At 40.8% G+C, this 26,379-nt stretch overlaps 1 protein-coding gene across 2 annotated transcripts in view; it reads left to right on the top strand.

Annotated features, from left to right (window-relative positions):
* The window catches only part of LOC146668379 (E3 ubiquitin-protein ligase SMURF2-like), a 59,848-nt gene extending 38,235 nt beyond the window's left edge, over positions 1-21,613 (top strand). The window contains exons 8-20 of one of the 2 annotated variants that reach the window (XM_085410282.1): positions 1,076-1,287; positions 4,669-4,753; positions 6,058-6,216; positions 7,270-7,323; positions 15,352-15,565; positions 18,115-18,218; positions 18,334-18,448; positions 18,722-18,900; positions 19,557-19,694; positions 19,844-19,964; positions 20,096-20,297; positions 20,908-20,983; positions 21,124-21,613. In XM_085410282.1, the coding sequence (XP_085266408.1) occupies positions 1,076-1,287; positions 4,669-4,753; positions 6,058-6,216; positions 7,270-7,323; positions 15,352-15,565; positions 18,115-18,218; positions 18,334-18,448; positions 18,722-18,900; positions 19,557-19,694; positions 19,844-19,964; positions 20,096-20,297; positions 20,908-20,983; positions 21,124-21,223 (1,759 nt within the window). In that variant the 3' untranslated portion in view covers positions 21,224-21,613. Of the gene's footprint in view, positions 1-1,075; positions 1,288-4,668; positions 4,754-6,057; positions 6,217-7,266; positions 7,324-15,351; positions 15,566-18,114; positions 18,219-18,333; positions 18,449-18,721; positions 18,901-19,556; positions 19,695-19,843; positions 19,965-20,095; positions 20,298-20,907; positions 20,984-21,123 lie in introns of both variants that reach the window. The other variant, XM_085410281.1, reaches the window with a different exon arrangement.
* Positions 21,614-26,379: the final 4,766 nt, after the last annotated feature.

The raw sequence follows: 26,379 nt of genomic DNA, 5'->3' as shown, positions 1-26,379 counted from the left end.
ATTAGGAGTGTAAGCAAATAACACCCTGGACCACCTCACCCACTTTTGCTTCACATCTTTAGTCACCCCTACACAGCAGAGTGGAACACAGTTGGAACGGCAGGAAATAATGGTGAGGAAAAGGTCAAGCGGTGTGGATTTGGGGGAGGAGGAGGAAATGATGAATTTAAGGAGGAAGACGAGTAGGTAGGACTGTGTAGGAGGATGCAATGACAAAGTGAGAGTTGATGAATTAGGTTGTCGTGAGGGGACACTTGTCCAGGGGTAGAACATGAAGACGGGACAAAGGAAAGTCGATGCAGAGATGGGGGGGAAAAAATAAGCACAGTGAAAGAGGAAATGGGAGGAGGAAGAGCATTTGGAGGGGTTGTGGGTCCAAGACTTTAGATAGCCAAGGCGTCAGTAACTCTGGACAGCCAGACAGTGGTCAGACAGGCTGCACACACAATGACTGCCAGTAAGCCAGCCTGTCTGTGTTTGTGTCTCCTTATCAGATATCTGTTTGCAAGTCCCGCTCTTAACATGCTGACACAGACTGTAGTCTCATGACTTTTTGTTCTTTTTTTTATGCAACCCATAATCACTGATATTATTCAAAGCTTAAGCATTATCATAAAACACATTTATCTTCAAGAGAGCATATGAAACAAAGTGTTTTGCAACAAAGATGCTATCCATGTGTCTGTGTGCTTACCAAAAAGAGATCAAGTTGCTGCTTCTGAGACTTAACAGAAAACACAGCTTTGCTGGTAAGCATGGTAAACATTTGCTTAAATTCACCAAAACTAAAAGCCAACCATTTATCACTTCACCAAAAAATTGTTTCTTGGAGTCACACATACGACTTGTAGGAATAAAAGCACACATTGTTCTTTTCAGTTATTCACCCAGTTTATAGCAAGATGGAATAGAAATGCTCTTTCAAACATAGGATTAGCTATTTCAGATATGCCAAGAAATATACTGTCAGAGTATGTACCGATTCATAGAATGTGATTTGAAAATGGAGGCAAAAGTGAAATACAAACCCCTTATCACCCCACTTTGACCATGTGCCCTTTCTTTTCTTTTCCAGACCAGCATCAGAGTACTCCAGCCCATCAGGGCGTCCATTGAGCTGCGTGGTGGATGAAAACACCCCAGTGATGACGCCCGTTAATGGGGCAGAGGCGAGTGGCCCTCCGGGCGAACAGCGGATCCAGGAGCGAAGGGTTCGATCGCAGCGGCATCGTAACTACATGAGTCGAACACACCTACATACGCCGCCAGATTTGCCTGAGGGTTATGGTGAGAGACAGTGGAGTGACACACAAATGCACACACTTAGGCTATGTCCACACGTACCCGGGTATTTTTGAAAACGCAGATTTTTCTATGCGTTTGCACCTTTCGTCCACACGTTAACAGCGTTTTTGGTCACTGAAAACTGAGAATTTTAAAAACTCCGGCCAGGGTGGATATTTTCTAAAACTCAGTTTTTGCATTTACGAGAAAAACTGAGAAAACGCAGCGTCAAAGATGTGCGCCTTTTTTGACGTCACAGTGTGCGCCACGTTATTGTTTCGGTGAAATGAATTTCTACAATACTGTTACTGTTAATTCTACTCTCTGCAGTGTTTAAATGCTTACATATACACACACAGTTACTGTCCCTCCACACATACGACTCAGTTCTGCTTCTATGCCCCAGCTTTGTTTACTTTTTCCCAGCGAGGCTTCTAGACTTCTGATTGGCCAACATTTCTACACGGTTAGGAATCTAGCGCCACCTGCTGCTTTGGCATGTTCATAGCACCGTTTTCCTTCATTTCTGCCTTTATGTGTGGACGGGATTATTTTTTAAAACGAAAACGGAAAATCTCCGTTTTCAAAAATACCCGTGTACGTGTGGACGTAGCCTTAGTATTAACACATCGGTGGTTCAGACTAATGGCCTAAACCAGACGCTGTAGGGAGTTGCTTTGGTCAGGAATGCTTATTGTGTCATAATGAATGAAGACCAATGCTGTATCTGTGATGCCTCACAACTTTTAGAGACATTAAAGAAAGATGGAGTTTCTTTCTACGGTCAGCATGAACTTGACAAGTATAAGCCAAAACCTCATCCAACTCATCAGATTTTTTCTTCTGCCTCTTTGTTGTATACAAATATAGACATGGCAAAGCGGGAAATGCATACAAATCTAGTATTAATTACTGTTTTATATTTAAATTCCTTATTGTTACCACTAAGTGAAAGCTGCCTCATTGACATCACATTATATTGTACTGGTGTGATTATACTGTCAGCTACTACGTTCTCACAGCTGTTGTTTCAGACTAGAGCGGTTACCAAATCCCATGTTCGTTGAACTAAAAAAGTGCATTTTGGAACATCCAAAAGTGCAATCCAAAATCAGTCCACCCCCCCAACCCCAAATATCCAAGGTATGCAGATGAAAGACGTGGCGCTCTGATCCTGGGGCGAGTGTTTTCTTTGTTGCCTGGGGGCACTTTTTTTTTTTCTTTTCATGAGAATCTCATTTAAATAGCTTTCTAACTTCCCCTTTGTTGTCTTTTCCTGTATTCCCGTCCCGTCATTCGATTTATTCACACTTTCTCGCCTCTTTCCTTTCCCACCCCCACCCTGCAGAAGCACATCGTGACAACTGCAGTCATCACTTAGGCTACGTTCACACTGCAGGCGAAAGCGCATCAAATGAGATTTGTTTTGTTTTTTTGTTTTTTGGGGACCCTATGCGACCCATATCCGATCATGGTATGACAGTGTAAATCCGATATTTTCAAATCCGATGTGGGTCACTTTCGTATGTGGTACTGAATCCGATACATATCCGATGTTTTAGAAAGCGACTGCTGTTTGAACCGTCAAGTCGCATTAAATCCGTCTTTTACGTCACTGACACAAGACAGACGCCAATTATCAGCGCGAACGCTTCCTGGCCATCCCGTGTAGATGTCAGTGAAACTGTTGGGAAGACAACGTGAACATTTTATTTGTACTGTATAATCTGCAGATTCTGACAGAAATCTGCAACTAACCTTTGAAGCACCGCTCCTCTCTAAAACAGCAATAAGGATAATTATTAGGTTATTTACATTATTATGTAAATAACAAAATAACTTGAAGCAAAAATTGGGAAACGTAAAGTCCAAAGTCTTCACATTAAGGACCATCAGTCAAACAATATTGTTTGCTCTGGGTCTAAACAGAGCGCGTTGTGTGTGATGTCTTTTGCGCATGCGGGCCGCTTTGAGCGTTCACACTAGAGCGCGTTTGCTGTCGCATTTTATTTGTAGTGTGAATAAGCAGATAAAAAAATTGGATTTGATCAAAAAATCGGAATTGAGCATTAAGACCTGCAGTGTGAACGTAGCCTTAGTTTGTGTTACTGCTCCTCTTCTCCTCTCCTCTCGGCTCCTCTCCTCACCTCTCCTCGTTTTAACTATTGGAATGTTTTGGCTTTGCACGCAATTATTCCCACAACGAAAAGAAGGTGGGAATCCTTTTCATAGCTCAGTGTTTCACTCCAAGAAGAGACTTTAGGTTGGGTTTTTTTTTGTTTTTTTGGTCTATTCTTTAAGCTGGATTTGCTTACAGCATGCAAGTACTTGGGGGAAAATAACAGAGAAATGGTTTTTGGGGTTTATTTTTTTGTTTGTTTGTTTTTTGCCCTCTCCAACGTGGGAAAGATTTCTTTGCAAAGAAGTGCTCTTCTCTCACAGTCAGCCACAGTGGACCCCACAATAGCCACAGTCTCTGTAAAATAAATTATTATTTTAAGTGTGGTGCTTATATGCCAGTGCTTGGGAATGACACTACTGGATCTGTGCCCCCTTTGAAAGGTCCTGCTGTGTCCACTGAGACTGGCTGAGGTTGGACAAAGTGAGTCACTGATGCCCAACAACTCAAGAGCTTTCTTCCTTAGCTGAACCCTCTGAACTACTGGCTGGGTGTGGTGAGAGAGAATAAGAGGGAGAGAGGGAATGTGTTTTGCCAGTAGGAAGTTGGAGTGGGAGTTAGTAATGGATTAGCTGGTGAATATACACATGAATACCCCACCACTGCAGCACTGACTTTATGCCAACATTCACACAGTTGCTCTCCATTCATCTATGCGCTGGACAGATTCAATGAGCTAATGATAGCTTACAAATGAGTGTCACTCCCCTTTGATTTCTTCTGGTTGTTTACACACGAATTAGTGGGTTTGGCGACATGAAAGCATTTAACTTTCCATTTCCTTTGTTTCTGAAGGTTAACGGGGGTGGATTACTTTCAAAGCACGCACAAACCTTTAAGTGAAATAAGGCAACTAGGATGCATCAGCGAACTGTCCACAAGGAAAAACATTCATGGAAGTCTTTGATACATTTCCCTCACATTTTATTTTTCCCATCCCCTTGGGATACACCTATTGGAGACTGAAGAGGAACTAATTGATTACATTGGCACACACCTTAAGAAACTCTTAGGTCAACAGTGTCCCAGCAGTTTGGCTGTCACATAAATTATAAACAGACTTCTCCTACTCCAGAATACACAAACTCCCTATCCTTGCTTATACCCATGTAGACTGCAGAACATCGGTCCCACAAACAGTCCCAAGCTTTTTTTCTGTGCTCTTTTTGGCCTTTTTTGACAAATGAATCTCCTCTCTGTTACAGAACAAAGAACAACTCAGCAGGGCCAAGTTTACTTCCTCCATACACAGACTGGAGTCAGCACATGGCATGATCCCCGGGTGCCCAGGTAACTCATTTGTGTTCATATATTTCTTTTCATCTTCATTGTGCCTTTACTTGTAAAAACCCTTTTCAATTCCTATTTGATAAGGCATATGCAGTTGTTAATATATATGATTGTACTGGAATTAACAACACACTGATTTCAATGTGTGTTGAAATGAGTGTGTTGTCTTTTTTTTGTTCGATTCCTAGTATCAAACCTGACACAAAACTGCAAAACTGACAAGAGCAAACTGGAGTTGACTTGGTTGAATTAGACGTTATTTCTTCCTTTGTTGCTGTTTTTCGTGTTCAAAAACACTCTTATTAGTCAAATTTCAGACTCGGTGTCAGCCAAACGGACAACCCCTGGGTCTGATGCGGAGTTGGAAGAGCATTTTTGCATTTGTTGAACTGACCAAACTATAAGCCAATGGTTCTGCATTCAATCATGCTTTTTCACCAACTCTCAACAGTTCTCTGCTTAATTCCCCAAAGATTACAAGCAGCTCTGTTGCGTTATGTTTTTGGCTACACCTCGATGTAGCTTCTGCTCACATAGCATCCGACTGAGAGCATAAACCTCTGGGTTTGGTCATTTTGGACAGAGCTGCTAAAATGACCCAGTATCTGCGATGAGTGCAGCCAGGCATGTGCTTTGTGCCTGAGTGATGTGTCCTCACTTCACACAAGGACGATGGATTCACACACAAGGAAAGGCACAGAAGCTCCTCAGGCTACAGCGTTGTCCCAGATCGCAACTTTAGTTTCTGCTAACAGAAATGTCACTCTGCAAGACAGAAGGAGAATCAAGAAATAAGAACAAGGACTTGGGCAAAATGATAATTTCAGTGGTAACAACAGTGTTGTTACAGGTTATCACTTTATTTTATTATCACACAACACAACTATCATCAAATATGTCAACAAATTGTCCCTCATATAAAATTCTGTATGAACAGTTATTTGGTTTTACTGTAGTTGGTAGTGTATTAATTGTAGTAGGTATGTGGCACGACCCATCTGCCCTTCAAGGTCGTCTCCTCGTACACCTCTGCACCAGCACTGCCTGTTTTTAGATTGCATCCTGTAAAAGTTTCATTCTCACCACTTGTAGCTGCATATGCATGCTACCTAATGACACGACTTTGTAGTTAAGGAACAGCACTTAAGTTATTGGTTTTTTTATTTTTATGATCATAGTAGCAAAACGTTTTCATCTTGCCTCGAGTTAATGGTGTCAGTGATATCCAGCTACTTATATTAAAGAGGGTTGATCAATGCAACATGAGTGAATTTGTAACAGTTTAATCTTTTTTTTTGGTTCAGGGACTTAAGCAATGTAAACTGTGAGGAGCTTGGCCCACTGCCACCCGGCTGGGAGATCAGAAACACTGCCACCGGCCGTGTCTACTTTGTTGACCACAACAATCGAACAACACAGTTCACAGACCCACGGCTGTCTGCTAACCTGCATCTAGTGCTCAAGTGAGTTTAACAATTGCTCAAGAGTGTTTTGAGAGCAGTCCCATGGTTGTTGTTTAGGTTTGTGGTGGTATGCACAGACAAATGCTTGCTTTTATTGTGTACTGTTCACTCTGTAATATAAGAATCAAACATTTCCATACAACTGTCAGATGCCAAAGAATGAAGTTAGATATGTTGGAAGTATGCAGGTATATAGTTGTTGTAGCCTTTTATTAGCTGTCCCTCTATAATCATAAGGTAATGAGCGTAGCGGTGACTGAAACACATAATTCACTGATGGTAGTTTCTGTAAAGCACCCTCAGCTATTTGGAAACCAGGTAACCATTAAAGTAACAAGTCTGATCAAGGATATGACTGTAAAATAAAGTAGATATTTTCATTGCTTAAGACATCATTTATATTCTTCTTCTTCTAAAAGAAGTCCAACGTTTCATCGTCATTGAGTGCTGACCTCACTGTGCCTATTGCACTGCTAAGGTTTGTTTTAGCTTTCTGACATCTTTGTATTTGAAGCAGAGGGACATTAATGGCTTAATATTTTTAAAATGAGCTTCCCGCTCATTGTGTTAGTGGAAATCAACAGTACTCCTGTCATCATGTGTATGGAGTAACCAACAGAAGAGAGGATGTGTTTTGCTTACATTGTTTAATCCACCAGCAATGAATATGTATATGGTTCACTCACTCTTTTTGCTGTTTTGTTCCTCCTTATCACTTCCTCTGTCGTGTTTTTCTTTTCTTTTATGTTAACACTCTATCCTATTATTTGTTTATAACCTTAAAAATCTTGCTTTCTTTATTTTGTCCATGTTTTGGATTGTTTTACACCATTTTTCTTGTTTGATCTTACCTACATTCTCTTTCTTTATGTCCTTTATTCTGTCCTTTTTCACGTCTGTCCTCTTTTTCCGTTCCTTTTTTAATCCCATCCCCTGATGTTTTCAATGCTCCAATACTCTTCTCTGCCATTCACCTTCTCTTTTATGTCCTTTTCTTCATTTCCCCCCTTTTGTCTTTCTCTGTCTTTTCCTCTTTCCTGCTTTCTCCAGCAGCCCAAGTCCAAATGGTTCCCGTGTGGCCATGGACAGCCAAAACACTAACCTCAGGTAACCCACAAATGCACACAAAAACACAGACATGCATAGAGAAGAACATGAGCATTCATAATCTGCAACGTACAGATAAACTGTCCACAGGGCACATAGGCTTTCATACTATATACACACAGACTTGCACTGTTATAATACCATGAGAGAAAATGCCATCCAAAGGGGGAGCATGTCTGCTTGTGTTATTGTAAACATGTGCGAATCTTTTTTCTCAAGGTTACCTTTCAACTGGATGCCATGCAAGTATTAAACGCACACTCTCTGGCCTGCTGTCCGTATCGGAGAACTGTCAGTTCATCTTTCATTATGCTCGTCTAGTCTGTCAGCAGCCTGCCTCCATGGAAGATCAGCGCTTAGTACACTGACCCAATGAAGCCAAACCTCACTCATGAAAATACTAAACACATGTTAGCGAAGCAGCTGCTAGCTTAGCACAAATCTTCTTTTATTCTTCAACAGAAGACGCAGGCCGGACGCATAATTTAGTGAAAATTACACCAAAATTGTCTGTGGTATTTTTGTAGACACGACAGACTAAATTTTAGGAAGTATTTTGGCTGTCAGGGAGGTCTCTTTACTTTACTTACGACTTTCAGCGTGTGCAGTGGGGATTATTAGAACAAGAGGAGCATACAGAGAGATGTAGGGATTTTTCCGTCTTTGCTTTTTTGGTAGAAAATCTTAGTCAAAACCTCTTGCAATAATAGCGGCTGGCACGATAGACATGTTTGGGAAATCAACATCTGGTCATTTGGTCAAATAGTATCCATATGTGTCAGAACAGCCTCTGGTTGTGATTTGAAGCTCAGTTATGTTATCCACAGTCAGCATCGTTAACCGCTTGTCTGACTCCTTATTAGGTGCGATTTGAGTCCAGACAACACTTTAGAGCTTTGAAAAATTAATAAGCTGTCATTTGTACTGCAGCTTTTGCAGTGATGCACACGATATTAATGAAAATAAAACTGAAGGACAGTCCGTTTACAATTTTGTGTCACAGCAAGGGCAATGTTCTGCTCTGCCGAAATATGTAATATCCGAATACGTTATTGTATGTAAAAGTAAGCACTTGTTGTCTTTATTTGTATTTTTATTAGGTACAATTACAGAGGGGGGGGGGGGAGTTTAGAGAGCCTAGTCGAATATTGGCTGGATTACATTTTTAATTGGGCTTTAAAACTTTGGCGTGTGATGGTCCGGTGGTATACCTCGCATATGTAAAACTGCACAGTTGTAAAAACAATTTCAGCTCAGATAGTATCTGCTTCCTTAAAGCTGCTCCTTTATGTCTGACCATAACCAAAAACTGGCAACATTGCTTTTAATTACTACCCTGATGTACTCAAGTAGAAAAGTCACCGTGGCAGGAAAAAGTAAACGCACTTCAAAATCAGTGTTTTATTTAATTTTATTTATTTTTCTTCAAAATTGGAATATGTTCAGTATTAGTCACTTTTCTACTTTTGGCACTGAAACACAACATTTTCTTAGTGGTGATAAATGTTGAACTTCTTACTGGGTGAGAGGCTGAACTGTGACGGCATGTACACAAACAACAGCAGGCAGTAATACAGAGGCTGCATAGGCACATGCACGAATGCCACACCAGGCTGTTTACACATATTGCACGAGTGAAGCAGATTCGTCGAAACATTTGGGAGTATCAGCCTCGTTAAGTTTCTGTCTACTAAGCCGGTATGTAAACACTAGTAGAACAACCAGTCAAACCACCACCACTGTTTTTGTTCTACATCTCCTCCTCCTTGTTGTGTATTTTTCTTTTAATCCCCTTTGTGCTTCCACCTTGAACGTTTCTGTCCTGAAAAGGTGTTGGATTTTTCTGCTGACTTCATACCAGGACCTGTTTCTTTTATCGCTGTCAGGATTTAAAGATATAATATGTAGCATTTTCTTTGGAAAATCTGTAAACTGAAAAGCAACCTGTTTCAGTCATCACTCATGATCCGTATGCAGTGACATCTACTTTGATTTGCTTTTTTTATTTTAGCGAATTCTGGTCGGCAGCAAGTCAGAAGTCACCAAGCGCCTCTTGTCTTTCACACACTCTTGGCAGAGAAAGGGCCAAGCTTCACTGTTATTTCCAAACAGTATTGCTGGATATTATCTACTTTTAAGAATATTTAGCCCCCAAACTGCATTTAAGGTATTATGAAAATACCTAATTTAAAGTTGGCTGATCTCTTCCTCAAGGCCATCTTTCTGTGCATACCCAGACAGCTTCCAGTACAGCTGCTTGTTTCGATCTCTCCCTGGAAGTCCCAGTATGATGACTTGAACTGTACGATTTATGATTAAATCTAAAACTGACTCATATGTTAGGTTATGCCCTCCTCTCTATTTTTGATAATTCCACTCAAACAAAACACACATTAAGAGCCTCTAATGCCTGTGTCTCAATCTCGTGGCCCATGTCACCTCTATTTGTGGCCCGCATAATGACGTGAAGAAATATTTTTAAAAATTATTATTCAAAAATTATTTAATATGAAGGCAATAGGCAGAGTGTTACAGGCATCACCCTAAAGAATGTAGCCTCATGGGCAGTGTAGTCTGTGCTGCAGGGAGAATGGACTGCCATACACGTTATGTGTCTGTGAGCACGAGGGGAGGAAGAAAGGACAGAGTCGAAAAGTACGAGCTGTCATCGAGCAGAAACGGGAGATGGAAGCATGTAAATATAATAATAACCACTGCAGCCAAAAAGAGTGTCTGACGAGCCCAGCAGTAAGTAAGCTATTAAGACTCGACTGTACACTGTGTTCGTGTTTTCCTCAGAAACAATAAGTCCCGTTGGAGCAGCCTTTCAACGCCTCTCTCTGTCTCTCGCTAGCAAAGTTGACCCAGACAACAAAGTAAAGCTAGTTTTCGGTTACGAGCCCGACACAGAACCCGACGTATTAGCCAGAGGTCCCTTTACTACGGTTCAGAGCCGCGGACCTGTTTTATATACGCGCCGAATAGTTTTCTATATTTCTATTCAAAATATACTGAATACATTACACTCACAAACATCGAGCACACTGAGAACACACCAACAAAATATTTGCCCCACCACCTGTCCCACTCGTAACACTTGGCTCCCAGTAAGCTTTTCCACTTCCACTAAATAAAATTAAAGTTGAAGAATCTTTTTGACACTCTGGAGGAGATCCAGCTCACATCACAGAAGTGCAAGTGTAAGGATACAGAAAGTGACTTCCACTGAGACATCTAAAAAAGTCATCCAGTCATGCACAAGATGACCTCGAAAGAGAGATCAGCCAAGTTGAGATCAGATACCTTTTTTTTTTTTTTTTTTCTTCAACTTTTCCTCCTACTTCCTAGGTCTATAACATAGAAGCACGCACTTAAGTACGGCATGAAACTCCATTTCAGAGCAGCAAGAATTGATTTCAGTGAGAGTCCGTGGGTTTTAACAAAAGTATGCATACCGCAGGAGGAGAGAGCACAACAGGAAATTTTGTGTGCATATTGGAAAAGAAAAGCAGTTGTTGTTTGTGTTTCCTTCCACTACCACAATTAATGTTCCTGTCATTTTCTGTCACACAGACACAGAATGAAATTCTTGGCCACTCAAAAACAATGAAGAGATTCTGACTATAGAGTGGGGGAAAAAAAATTATGACTTTTTTTTAAAAAAGACACAGAGGAAGGCAGATCAGATATGGAACAAATATAAACTCTGTCAACTCCTTCTCTCTGACAGATTTACTGCCCACTTCACGCCATCAAACATTGATGATCTTTCCAAAAAAATCTTTCTACCGATCCTGAAGCTCTTTAAAAAAATTTCATGTTCTTTTTGACTCACTGCACTGCAGCTAATGCAGACATGTGCTCCATTTTTATTATCCTGACCTCAGCTCAGCCTTTGGTGCTTCAGGCCGCAATGTCGTAAACAGCAGCTGAAAAAATTATGTGATGTGGCAGACAATATTTTTCTTGATTTTTAACTCCAGTGACAAAAAAAACGCTGGCTGGAAGCTTGCTCGCTAGAGTACCTCACATTTCTGCACTCTTTCTGTTGTTTCATGATTCAGATTCATCCTCTCTGTAGTAACAGCATGTTTAGTCTGCAGTATTAGATGCATGGAGCAGATTTGGGATGCAAACTGTAATCCTATACACTTCATTTAAATAAGACTCACAGCCCTGTTGCCTTTGACCTCAGCTGATGCAGGGCTCGAATAGTCAGACAGTCAGACACGGCTGCATTACTGTGGTCTGCCACACCGTCTCTCGCATACTTAGCTTCCTGCTTTGCACCCACTCATAGAGTATGTCTGAAAAATTACATCAGTGTTTGCTTGAAGGTATTTTTAGGTGGCGCTGGATTGGGCCTTGCTGGGCATCAGCAGGTATTTTCCCAACCAAGCAGTAAATCTTGATGACATTTATATCAACATTTGCATTGATGTTTTGTGAAGTTATGATTATATTTAGTATAATAACCTGTAGAGCTAAATGGAAATTACTTGGCTGTGGGGATTTTGACTTTTTCTACTGTATTTTCTAAACCTGACATGATTCACCAGTGCAGTGATTGCCACCTGAAAGGGAACCTTTAGTATTAGAGCAAACAGAAAAAAACTACATGGATTAAAGCCTAAAATTAAATTTAAAAAAAAGAAAAAAAAATCCATCTTAACAAATATATACAGTGTAACTTCTACCAGTTTTAGCTAGGCATTAGTATCCATGGGATGCTAAAAATTCTAATTAAATCAGAAATCACATAATGATCAGAAATGGAAAATGATGTTAATCCTTTATTTTTAGAAAATGTCTTCATACACAGAATATTTTCATCATCAGGCTATCCACAGTTTGTCTAGTGCTTATTTCCTGTAATGCATCTGCTTTTAGAGAAGGCAGAAGTTCTCTAATTTTAAAATTAGAAAGAATGTCAAAGGTCACGGTTCACTGGCAAGACGCACGACAGTGACATTTCTCCCCGCTCTTTCTGTTCTCTTATGCATTTTAAGTGTAAGGAGCATGGCACCAGCCTGATAGCCCCACTATTAAAGGGCCCTTTGATTCTGTGGGCTGGGTGGGGGTCAGAGTGGGTGTGTTCATGTGGCTTTAACACTACTACACTTAGTCACCACTCATTATATCCCACCTGTGCAAGCTGTAGTGTAAAAAGCAGCAAGTAAACTTTCTCACACAGAGACGTGCAGCTCTGCACACACAGCCTGCAAGTACAGAGAGAGGCTATCATGACTCCGCCGGTTCAGGTGTGGGGTCATCCAGTTTGTGCAAATGTTTGCGTCTTAATTTCTTGACCTTTACAGCCTCTTTTTCCTGTTCCCTCTAGCATGGAATAACAATATCACAATCCTGTGTCTTTTAGATTGAATTTGAAAGTTTAGATTTCTCCCCACTCATCATATTTCACAGTTGTCACATCAGTAAGAACCATTTCTCTTTTTTGGCTCAGGGAAAGATTTTCAGTTTTGCTGTGCTTGTATTTTCTATATTTACCATCAAATATGCAGAGTTTGTCCCATTTGGGAACTTGAGACAGTGAACTATGCCGAAACATATTTTTAATTGCACTGTGCCCTCAGAAGAAAAAGTGCGCTGAAATTACGCTTTATTATATGGTTCTTAAGTCCTCCAGCCAAAAGCAACTCATTCAGTTTTGTTTTAAGGCATCTTTTCTTCCCCTCCTCCTTCCTAAAAGTGGTTTTCAAGACTGCTGTACTGCAGTCTTACCCTTTCTTTGACATGCTAGGAGCCCCAGCGCCTGCCAATAAAATAAATAGCAGCTGAGTTGATTATACAGGGATAGGCTGGTGAAACACTGTACCCGTTTAGCTTGGAAAGCCCTCATAGATAGACGGGCCTTTTTCAACCCACTGATCCCAACAACCCAAGTGTACACTAAGTGTTGGAATAAGTGGGTGGATATGTGATGCTGCATTGGAAGGCCTCTCTTTCTCATTCTTTTGTTTCAATTCATGCCAGTTGGTTTGCTGTCTTTGTTTAGTCAACAGCAGCTTTGACACTCCCAGCAGAGGACAGTAGCTTCTTTTAAAGCAGTCGTCTGCTGCCTGCATGTCTCATCGCAGGAAAATGAGGGCTGCTGCCCTGCTCAAGGGAGAGATGGAGTTTGTTTTTACGAGGCCCACCCAGGCATCTCACCACCAAAACCACAGTGAGGGCTGGAGGAAGTTAGAACATGAATCCTCACCATGGCTCACGTTCCATAGGCTGTATCTAAATATTTCTTAGAACATAGAAGCTCTGAAAACGAAGGGGGCAAAATAAGATGAAGGTCAGCATTTAAGTGCCTCAGTGTCAAATTCCACCTTCCTCACAATAGACCTTGTTGTCTAAAAAAATGCAAGGCTTCCGCACAAACATGAACTGAATGCATTAATTGGAATTATAGTTAACTGCATTTTGGAAAAGGGTGGTTTTCTATTTTGTGTTAGGACAAGAAAAACACACGTTGAGAGAAATGGACAATAGTGAAAAATCTATTTAGTGTTCAAGTAAGAAAACGACAAAGTGGCCAGTCAGTTTCGACCAGAGATGCTATCAGGATCATGGAACTATGGTTTGTTTGAGTTTTTTTTTTTTTTTTTTTAGGCTTCCATCTAAATTCAGAGCAAAACTAGAGGTGACTTTAGCGGTTGGCTTTAAAAAATTCAAATAAGTTGGCGGAAGAAGTTAAACGAGGAGAAAAATAAGGGCCTCAATGTTTTGTTTTGTTTTGTTTTTAAACAAAATGCTATGTTGATGGTCTCATAGTTAGCAAACGCTGTTGACACTCTGTCTGTGTGGATGTAACCAGTTATTTAAGCACATCAGTTGCTGTGTTTTAGAATTAAAGTCAGGTTGTTTTGATACACACAATTGAGAACCGCTCAGATAGACTAGAGAGCTAAAGCCTCCTGCTCTGAGCCTGAGTTTGGAGATGAAGCAGTGGTACTTTTCACATCCTGATTCACCTGCTGCTACAGCAACAGCTGAAATCTCTTCCTCCACCGCCTCTAAGATCACCCGCTCCTTGTTCCCTTCACCCTCCTTTTTCTTCTTTGAAATGTTGTCCTAGAAATTGATGATGAATAGTCCTGTAACCGCTCTGTTTTTCTTCTCTACAGAGAGGATGTAAAAGTATCATACTTTAGTTCTTAGTCCTTTTTTCTAAAAGTGTTTGTTTCCCCCTCTAAATGTGAAGATATTCACATATGATCCATATCTGTAGCTCCAGGTCTACGGACATCTAGCAAAACGAATTTAGCTGGAACTGCATGGAAAGGGAGGGCAGCTCCGCGGGCTAGATGAAAGCTCTGCTTGTGCTTGTTGGTGGGCAGTGATACCTACTGGGAACCACGGACCTCTCTAGCTTTAAAACAGGAAGTAAAGATTTGTGGGATGGAGAGTGTTTTTCAAAACAGTAGGTCAAGTTTGACATGAAGAGGAAAAGAACAGATCAACTTATCGGTCCAGTTGAGCTCGCCGGAGGCGCCAGCTACTCTTACACCACTGTCCTGTCTAAATTTTCGTACCCCCCCCTTTCTGTGTCTGTTTGTGTCTCTCTGCTTACTCAGGGTTTCTCCCTCACTCTCTTTCCTGGTGGTGATATTTACCAAATGTCTGGGCAAAGGTTCAGCTTGTCCACAGGTCTGGATTAGATTTGCTCAGAGCTTAGAGCTCTGTTTAGCACTTTTTGCTTTAAGACCAGTGAAGCGGGTGAGGGCTTCAGAGGGAATTTCTTACAAAACTCCCTGGTCCTGTGGTTAGTGGATGGCGGAGTTAGGGAATTCCCTACCGGACATATCTCCTCTGTCTTTGTATAAACAATCACACAATAGTAATTTGCTTTCAGGAAAGAACATCTAAGGACAAACATTTTAAGATAACTGATGGGTCATACTGACAAACCGCTGTTCTTTTCTTTCCCCCCTGCTTTTCTTTCATGCCCTCCCTCCATCTATTCCCATGCTCTTCTCCCTTTCTTCTATTCTCTACTGATCATCTCACCTCCTTCAGCCATCCGACTCAGTTAAAGGAACAGGTTGCTCCTGGTGGCCCTCAGCAAGCCCTGTCCCCAGCCCAGTTACCAGAAGAGGCAGAGTGCCTGACGGTTCCCAAGTACAAGAGAGACCTGGTGCAGAAGCTGAAGATTCTGCGACAGGAGCTTTCTCAGCACCAACCCCAGGCCGGCCATTGCCGCATTGAGGTCAGCCGTGAGGAGATCTTTGAGGTAAGGAATAAAGCAGAATCCTTTTCACGCAAGGAAAAACACACGGTCAGGTGGTCTGAAGCTTTTCATAACCTTCATGCTTCTTAGAATGCAAAATGAACACAAACACCACGCTTCTTTGTGTTCAGAGGTAGTGAACCGTCTGAACCTTTATTTCCATGAACTGTATTGATGAACCGCATGACTACAAATGTTTTATCTAAGAATAGTTGTCATATTTATAAACCTGGCATTCCAACCTAAAACTTTTGTGTGCTGCAAACAATAACAGAAAACATCTGAAGGACGTCTGAACGCAGCCACAAACATGTGTATTCAAATTAAACCTAATAACTAAGAATTTACACACATACAAATTCATGGTTAATTAATCACGTGGCATTGAAAGCATCATATGACTGCTGCCCACGCATTAAAACAATAACATAATGCTCGCAAACCCCAAATCTTTGCATTTTTACTGGAATTTTTTTCACCCCATTTACGATGTGCATCAGAAATAGCCCATTACAGCACAGAACCAGTACTGAGAGCTACTTTATGATTTCCAGGGAAAAGCAGAACAGAATGGCCTTTACAACACCACAAAAAAACCTATTTCTATGTTCCTTTTTTTTCTCCTCCTCTGCCTCTTTCGTGCTCTCCCAAACATTTGTTCTACCAAGGCAGAGGCATTCTTTCTGGATGATTTCAGCAGCTGAACAGTAATGGGGAGGGGGTGTGGAAAGGAGCTCAGGCAGCAGTGGCAAGTGTTTGTAGCTAGACGTAACTTCATTACTCCAAGCTGCGCGATGAAGAATATGACTTCATTTCCCTTTGATGTGACGGCTTAGGAAGAACGTCTGAGAAAGTGTGAAAACCTGAAGTGCAGATCTACTGGAGGTTTTCGTGCAGCGTTGCAGTGACGGTGACACCTCGTTACACTTGCTTTGCGCCACAAGCTGATATTTCATTGCACCTGTTTGATTCTTTAAAACGAAGGTCAATCTCACTTAACCGAAAACAGAAAAGTCAACAGAAAGTTGCTTACTGCTCTGCATGTAGGCTCATGTACTGCTACCTCACAGCAACTCTGATTACAAGCCTGACATGACAGATACTGGTAGAGTAGATTAGAGTAGATCTTGATATAGAAGAAAAATAAATAATCCTCTGAAGTTAATAAACTCTGCTCCCTTCCATGGACGGCTTCTTATCTTCTCATGGAGACACAGGCGTCTCCTCACTGATGCTGTACAGACCCAAACTACAATGAGGCAGGCCAAAGTAATCAACCAGTTTACTTAATGTTACTCGTAAAACTCTGTTTACTGTGGTCTGCTATTTTGTTTCAGGTTTTTTTGGCTTCATTTTAGCACCTTTCAGTGGTGGAGGGGTCTTTTTTCTGTCATACTCAATGTTTAGCTAAATAATGATCTTTAACTGAGTTTCTCTGATGTCCCTCAGTAATGTTTTGGTGACTTTGTACACAAATCCTTTTGCTCACTAACATTCTGTAGTCGGAGGGCTAGTTTCATTTGTTTCCCATGTGCTGGCTGTGTGGTTTACCAGACATCAGCTGCACCTTTTTAAGACTCCAAAACTTCAGTTTACACAACTAAAGTGTTTGTGATGAATTTAATCTTGCAGCTGACTCAGTGCAGCCTAGATCTGTCATGTTTTCACAGCTGCAGCAGTGCCGTTGCTGTGGCAGGAGATTGTTTACTGCAGGGTGGCCTTTGAGCGTCTGGACTCGTGTTAGAGGACTGATCTTGATAAGCAAAACCTTTTTTTAATTGTACAGGATCCGTATGATGATGAGGATTTAGGTTTTTGTTTGTTTTAAAGCAATATCTTAATAGTAGTATTTAATGATGGTAGTAATTCTGTAGTATTTTAGGCTGCACATGAATGAATATTCTCATGTCTGGTCTGATTATAGAAACTTTGACTCAGGACTGCAGAGCTTTGAAGTTTCGAAAACTTGGAGTGGGAGTCCAGCAAAATATTCTGTAATAGTTTCGCTCATTTCCTCATCACCAAAACTATGAAGCCCTAAGAGGAAGGCGACGTTTACAGCAAGCTACCTGCCTGTTAAAACACACACCCGACGTGTCTGTTTGAATAGAAACCTGTAAACAAAAAGGACACATGCAGACAACAACCTGTGTTGTTGTAATTTACTGAATTCAAACACAAATGATCAACTTTCTTCCTTTATATTACCAGGTCGGGTAGTTTTCATTAATAGGTTAAATTCACTGATGGTGGCCAAACATATTCAACTTTGACCGTGGAGTTTGAGCGCGCTTGGCACAGTGACAAACTGTACTGGTTGTTCTGATTTATTTCACACATCACGACTCTCTGAAGGTGTGAGTTGGTTTCCTTTACAGTCTTTGGTGTGTTTGTGCAGCAGGTAATACACCTACCCAACCAAAGTTGCAAAGTTGGTGTATTTCCATTCAGCAAAGATAGCAGTGCCACTGTTTAAGTCGTATTGCATAGAAATGTGATACTGAAGGGTGTCGTCTTTTACTGACCTGCATGTTAAATTTGCTGATTCATAGGAGTCGTACCGGCAGGTGATGAAGATGCGGCCGAAAGATCTTTGGAAGAGACTCATGATCAAGTTTAGAGGAGAAGAGGGGCTGGATTATGGCGGGGTAGCAAGGTAACATGTCCCATGCGTTTTATTTTCCTGTTCTTGAAATATCATTAAACGTTGATTTATGCTTGTTAGTGTTATTTTGTATTACATTTTCACACTGAACCCGTATTTGTGTTAGGGAGTGGTTGTACCTGCTGTCCCACGAGATGCTGAACCCTTACTACGGCCTGTTCCAGTACTCTAGAGATGATATCTACACTCTACAGATTAACCCGGACTCTGCTGTCAACCCAGTAGGAATTCTTTGGTTTAATAGTCATAATATTTGATAAGACATGTGATAATGTATGTAAACGGCTAATTGCTGCAGGCAAAAGCATGAAATACGGTTGGTAGGTAGAACAACTTCACCTTTAAATGATCAAGCTTCAGTTCTGTAAGCCTTGAACTAGTGAATTATTTCCTCTCCTGGGTTTTCACCATTGGCTTCAGCTTAATGGTGAGGTGAATGTGATAAGCTATGGAAGAAATCTCACTTTATTACTATTCTGTGTTTTAATCTGCAGGAGCACCTGTCATACTTCCACTTTGTGGGTCGCATCATGGGCATGGCAGTGTTTCACGGCCACTACATTGACGGAGGCTTCACTCTGCCCTTCTACAAACAGCTGCTAGGAAAACCGATCACGCTGGATGATATGGAATCCGTCGATCCGGACCTACACAACAGCCTCGTCTGGATTTTGTGAGTCCTGTTGTTTTCACATCATTCTTTTAATTTGTTTTCTAAACGCTGACAACACAAAGTTGAAATCGTAGTGTTTCACGCATGCAGGGGGGAAACATGTCTGCATAAACTAAAATGAATTAAAACAAAGCTCAGAGCACCGCTTATTCAGATACCCACAAAAACCTGATCATTTCGTCCTCAACCAAACCATTTCTTATGACTGCACTGCCCCCTGCTGCCACATGAGCGCAACATCCGACGTCAAAAACGAACAGCCCATTTTACTCCTTCACCCGCAGCTTTTAAAAATTGTGTTGGCTTGTGTGCCTCTGTTTTAGCCTGATTAATGGTAAACAGCTTTGTTTTGGTGATGCAGCTGGTTCTGTTTCTTACTCAGACATTGCTGATCATGTAAAGGTGAACACTGGAGAACCCCCCCCCCCCCCCCCCCCCCCCCCCAAAAAAAAAAAACAACAACCCCAAAACAAAACAAAAAACAAAAACCTTTACATTAACATGACATAACAAATGGCCCCGACAAAACACCCTGGGAGTATAATTCCCTTAATTTAGTGACTGTGGAACAAATACTGAAAGATAAAGAAATCAGAATCAATGAGCTTGTACTTATCACTCTACATCCTGTATTTTCTGTCTCCCTGTCTGCTCAGGGACAATGACATCACTGGTGTCCTGGACCACACTTTCTGTGTGGAGCACAATGCTTACGGAGAAATCATCCCACATGAACTCAAACCCAACGGGAAGAGTATCTCTGTGACAGAAGACACCAAGAAAGAATATGTGAGGTATGGACTAAAAGAAACCCAAAGACAACAATGTGCAGCATGTAGCCGAGTTTAATTTGAGCCCATGCAAGCTCTCCTCTTTTACACTTCTCTGCATCATTGTCTGATGATAACCCTCTGTTTCCTCTGCTCTCTCATGCTCTATGCAGGTTGTATGTGAACTGGCGTTTCCTTCATGGCATTGAGGCTCAGTTTCTGGCCCTGCAGAAAGGCTTCAATGAGGTTATCCCACAACATCTGCTCAAATCCTTTGACGAGAAGGAACTAGAGGTACATTAGATGACAGCAGCACCTCTTGTAAAACATAAAGATCGTCATGTTTCATTTATATTGATGGGTTCTATGCCCACTCAGGTATTGTAACAAATTCCAGGATGATGTAAAAGTGTCTCTTCTTTCAGCTGATTGTGTGCGGCCTGGGAAAGATAGACATCGCCGACTGGAAGTCAAACACCCGCCTGAAGCATTGCACCCCTGACACCAACATCGTCAAGTGGTTTTGGAAAGCCGTGGAGTCATTTGACGAGGAGAGGAGGGCCCGATTACTGCAGTTTGTTACTGGCTCATCTAGAGTCCCACTGCAAGGCTTCAAGGCTTTACAGGGTACTTAACCTGACTGTGTGTGTGTGTCTGTGTGTGTGTTCCCAGCAGGCCTCTGCCTGCAGCTCTAAATTATTTTGTGAACCCACAAAAAGGTAGAACCCCACTTTTAAATATTGGTTCTGCTTTCCCTCCATATAACAAATGGGCAATTCCTTCAGTTTTCTTTGAAATTAAAAAGTGAGTAGGACTTCATGTTCATGTGCAGCTTCATATATTTACATTTTCTTGTACTCTGGGATCATTATTTGTCTTCATCTGCTGTCTAAAACAAACCTCTTAATTTAAGCCAACTTTCTTCTGATTGGCTGACTCTCACAAACAGAAGGTTTGCACAGCAGGTGGGAGTAGCGACTATGTTCGCTGTCAAATCGTTGTGCCTGCCATGGCCATTATCAGGTTATCAGTTTTTTTTTTTTTGTTTTTTTTGTTTTGTTTTTTTAAATCTAAGAGTTGTGGGGAAAATTATGAAATTAGGTCTTTGCAACGGTCTAAATCCAGAGCTTTTGCTCACAGGCATTACTTTTACATACATTGCAGTATTTGTACCTTCACCAGCATAACAAGTTCACTTTTATGTTGGTGATGGATCCTGTTCGTGCTCTGATTGCAGGCGCTGCAGGGCCCAGACTCTTCACCATTCATCAGATTGATGCCAACACCAATAACTTGCCCAAAGCCCATACCTGGTATGTGTGACGTGTATCTCCAGGACTGATCCATGTGTTACACATTTAACAGGAACAAAAACTTAAATATTTTTGGAGTAGAAAATGATCCATTTTCACAGCACATGTCCAAATCCTCTTTTGTTTTCCTCTTTCTCCAGCTTTAACCGGATCGACATTCCGCCCTACGAGAGCTATGATAAACTGTACGACAAGCTACTGACGGCAATCGAGGAGACGTGTGGCTTCGCAGTGGAATGAGAGCCATCTTGTAGAGTGTTTTTGTGTATGAACGAGTGTAACTGTGCAGGACTATAGTGACTATTTCTGACACTGTGACGCGCCAACAGGTTCGCTCGGAGCCTGATGCGCGTGTCCAGCCTACAGTCTTCCTCTTCTCTCACCACCACGGTCCACACTCTTCCCTTATCGATGCGTTTGAACAGCTGCTATAGAGTCCTCCCTCTGTCATCGTCAGCATCTTAGAAAATTCCCCCCAGACATTTAGCAACCATTAGTCTTTGTTTCTTTATTTTGCCGTTTTTACTGACTGATGCATGTCATGCTACTGAATCTTTAATATTGCAGGTAGCCATATACATTTTTTTTTTTTTTTTTTTTTAAACCATAGTAGCCATCTTAACCTCAGCATATATAACACCTTCCGATCCTCGTGGAGCTGTTGCTCCTGATCTCGTAGGAGTGTCATGACTTCATCCTACCTCGATGTCCTGCTTCGATATCGATAGGGTTTCATTTCAAAATGCTAAAGGTCATAATTTAGGCAGTTAAGAGTCAGAAAAGATCATCTGTGGGCCATAATTAGTTTGATTTTTCGCACCAGCAGTACTTTTGTACCTGTTAGGTCATTTCGTGTCATTTTGAAGTGGAACTTGTCACAGATGATTCGGGCGTAGGTCCTCCTGTTTCGTGGCGTTTTCGAGGGTCGAACTCTGGCGGTGAAGGATTCTCAATCATGTTTTCTCCGTAAATCGCTGCAGTCGTGTAATGATGCTTGTCTGTGTGTTTCTGCATGTGTACAAGGAAAAGTAGCCATGTCGCAGTCGCCCTTCATCTCCGGTTCACCTTTCCTTTTTCTCCCTGCTCTCGTTCACACGTTTGTCTCCAGCAGCATGCCTATTTCTTTCTTCTGTTTTTTTCTGTCCGGACAAGCTTGCCTCAGCCCACTTAATGTCAAAGCATATGTGAAAAGAGCACATCTGTCCACGGGATGAGGCTCGGCGAAAAGCTGTTGAGGGCAGTTGCTTGTTAACGGTCACATCATCAGTTTAAACAGGCAGAAGTATTCCTCTCTCTCGTTCTCTCGTTCTCGCGTCACTTTAGAGCACTTTACAAACTGAGCGGTAATGGCAGGAGTGCTTTCTTCACATTAGATTGAAATATATCACGTTTCATTTGCTATACAACTACATTTGAAATAGAGTAAAAAATATCTTATACACCTGTAATTTTTAAGTATATATGTACAAATACATAGCTATTTTGTATATTGTTGCTTGTTCTTTCTGTTCAGTTTAAATGCAAGCATGTTGATGTCTGTCACAGACCTCTTTGCATTCTCAGGTGAAGTTGTCCTTTATTTTTTAATTATTTTTTTTTAAATTTTACATTAGGCTAGTATGTGAGGAGGGGATACAACTGTATATGGGGGCCCTTTCTTTAAACCTTTATTAGTGTAAACCTAGCAGTTTAAAGTGACGTTTTCTTGTGGTCTTTCACCGTCACTTCTTAACAAACATACGTTGTCACAGGAGACCACAGTTGCTGCTCTGGAGGTCTGGTAGCACAGACAGCGGTGTGATTTCACACGTGCAGGAGCGATCTGTTCGGCGACATTCATTGTTTTTCTGTTTTTTGTTTCTGTGCTGTTGGGTGTCCTGAGATCTTAAGAGCTGCAAATGCTGGAGTTTGACTGCTGCTGAGCTCCTGGGTGCTACATGGTGAAAATGTTTAACCAAAATGAAAAGTCACTGAAATACTAGAGAGGCGACAGAATCTAATAAATGTTCTTTACTTTTTTTTTTATTTTATTGTTGTCGTTATATGTAATCTGCATTTACTTGCAGCCATCGGTGGTTTATTAGCAGACACCCCTCGCATCGTAAACCTTTTTTTTTTTTTTTTTTTTTTTAATAATTCTATTTTTGTTCATCACGAGACAAAACAAATAAAAGTGAGTACATTGAAATTGTGGTCTTTGTCTAGTTACAGATATATTCATTGATTTTTATCTTTGATAATTTTACTGGAAAATGCATTACAAGTTTATGGGTTTTTTTGTTTTTTGCACACATTATGCATACTTGGACTCCAAGTTATAATCCAACACTTCCTTCTATTTACCAAATAGTTATTGGACTAAATATTTTTTTTTATGTAGATGGCATATATAGACTCACAAGTATGTTTGTTCAGTGCACAAAGTCCGCATCTGGTCTTTGTTGCCGCCTGTGCTTTTTCCGGACGGTTTGGTCTTCCGTACAAAAGCTGTTGGGGCTGAGTGCTTCCAGACGAGGTGAAAATGCTCTCTCCCTCCTGTTAAGCAGCCAAATTAATCAGACAGTCTGAACAGTTTTACAGATGATTGTTAACCTTCTGAAGAAACATCTGCGATTTATAAAAGTGCAAACTTAAATCTGATTCTGGTTGATATTGTGCACTTAAAAAAAAATCAGCTGGTTTAAAAACCACAACAAGTTAGTGTTCGGCAGACTCCTCTCCCCTTTAATTCCTGTGTGTGTGAGCGAGTTAATGATTTTTGGTGGAATTCAGTACAAAAAAAACTTTTTTTTTTTAATGCACCATGTTTCCTTTTGAATCCTGTTTTTGTATTTATTATTACAGTATATGTTTGCATAGTTTTTAACATCAGCTGCTCTGTGAGTTTGTAACTGACACCTGTACATAAAGACAATAAAGAAGCAAAGTTATAAACTTCTTGTACCCTTGCAGAAAGCTGAGCAATAAAACTGTGCTGTTTGGACCTAACAGCATTATGTTTTATAGAATTATGGCTGTTACTGTGGTTTTTATCTATTGTTGTAGCTTTTTTTTTTTTTTTTTTTTTTTTTTTTTGAGTGATGGTTTTTCTGGTCATGTAATAATCTGCTTATTAAGTAGGACTTAAGTGAATACGTACAGGGTGAGTTTCACAGGGGGGTGACACAGGTAGGGCCTTCAGAAAATCTACATATTTGATGCTGTGTTGAAAATTATCTTAGAGAACATTGGTCTGTCGTTTTTTCATATCGTCTTTCAAATTTTAAACAAAGCAACAAAAAGGCAAAGTGCACAATCTGACAGGCATTAAATACGATTCCCAAAGAGTTAATTTTATTATTATTTATTAATTTTTTAAAATAAATTTGACAAATGGAGGACAAAAGAAGTGCTGGGCCTAAAAGTTACCTACACCAGATGAACAGTATTCTAAATTCATTTAACACACATATCTGAAGCAGGATCTCAGAGATGCGTCTGACCCTTCAGTTCACTAAAGCCTCATCAGAGCAGAGCGGGGTTGTCTCACAAAGAGTGGAACAAAAGGCAAAAACAAATAAGAATTTTGAATGTACTTTAAGAATCCCGGAGAATTATTACTGATTATCCTGAAGGCTGTGTTGAAGAATAAAGGTGATCGTACCAAATATTGACTTTCGAGCTCATTAGAATAGCACAAACTATTTTTGCTGCAAATATTTTCTGCTTTCAAAAAAAAAAAAAAAAAAAAGCAGAATCTGAATACTTTCTTTATCCCTGAGGAAATTACGTAAATAAAAGAAATGAGGGGTTGCACAGTTAACCACTGATCCGATCAATGCTCTAGAGGTGGGGTAGGCTTTTAGTTAGTAGTTACCGTCAGCTGGCATTAACCGTTTGGATTCGGGTACCTTGAACCAAAAAACATAAACACTACCGAACATTTCCGCATACTGGGCTAGGAAAGGTTTTAGCCAATCAGGTGCCTATTTCAGAGGGACTGATTTCCTGTTGGCTGTTCAGCAGACGCAGATGGAAATAAATGGATTACACGGCGGTACTTCCCTGTTTCATATTGTGGCGGGCCAGGCCTGTTTGGGTTTTTTGACGACTACGTTCTGTTCCAGGCGGCAGCGTTACGGTTGCCATGGTTACAGGGTGACGCTCTGTTTCCTCGGTGAGGAGTTGTTGTTGTCGTTGTCGTCGTTAGCTAATAGGCAGAATGCTACAGGTATAGCTCTAAAGAATGTAGCATCATAGGCAGTGTAGTCCGTGCTGCAGGGAGAGTGGACTGTGTGGAGATACAGAAATTCTTTTATTGCTGCCATATAATCTGCATCATTATAATTGCATTAATAACATTCTTTACAGCAGGGGTGTCAAACTCAAATACACAGTGGGTCAAAATTCAAAACTGGAACAAAGTCGCGGGCTAACATCAATATTTATTGTAAAAAAAATCTTCCTCCAGATTTAAGAATGAATCGCTTCTTATGGACTCAAACAAGTTTTGCTGAAAAACTGAATATGGAACAAGCAAAGCTTAATACTAAAAAATAGATATATTAGCTGTATGATACCAGTAGGCCAGCTCTAATAATAATTTGGTATGGCTTCGCGGGCGAAAGTTTGACACCTATGCTTTACAGCATTATTTCATCTAATAATATTTCTCACAGTATTGATACTGCATTACAGTTGTTTATTGAAGATGTCCATTTGAGGATCCTTCCATTATGTTAACTTTTATTACAAGTACGGTTGGAAGTATTTTATACACATTGCATATCTGTGCTCATTTTGAGTTGATGTTCGGTTCATTAAGGGTTTTAAGCTTCACTGGCGTGACTGTCCAGGTGATACATGCTGAGGGAAACTAGAACATAGAAGGATAACTGCAATGCATGCTTACAGTACATATAATACATATAATCTAGGAATAGGCCTGAGCAGAGGCCCAAATGTTTCCAGCTTCTTGTTGCAAACCTGTTGCATTTTATTCTACTTGGCAACAGATGACTGGAGGCGATAACCAGCACTCAGATACTCTGAGGGCTTAAGATTATTACCTTGTATGGAAGGTGTTATCAAAATGAGAAGTTCTATGTCTGTTTATAGCTATTAAAGATGTACGATTAACTGTGAATTTAATGGGGGGGCGTGTACCCCACTGCTTTATAAGTATCCACAAATCCAAAATCTGGCAATGGCTACAAGCAGTGTGCATTAGTAGCATAATGTTTGCATAATGACTGGAAATCATTATGCAAACTAAGGGCAGACAGGAAGGAGATAATATATCCAAAGGCCTCTAGATTTCCCAGTTTTCCTCTGCATGCCATGGTAAATGGACTGGTAGTTTAATGGCACTTGCCCACTCCCACAGAGCACTCAGAGATTTTAAATGCTTTTGCTGA

Source organism: Rhamphochromis longiceps, linkage group LG6 (assembly GCF_057381845.1).
Source record: "Rhamphochromis longiceps isolate RC_006_pf linkage group LG6, R_longiceps_female_GT1.1, whole genome shotgun sequence".
Classification (NCBI taxonomy): Eukaryota; Metazoa; Chordata; class Actinopteri; order Cichliformes; family Cichlidae; genus Rhamphochromis; species Rhamphochromis longiceps.
The sequence above is the reverse complement of the archived record's forward strand: the minus strand, read 5'-3'. Positions and strand labels throughout refer to the sequence as shown.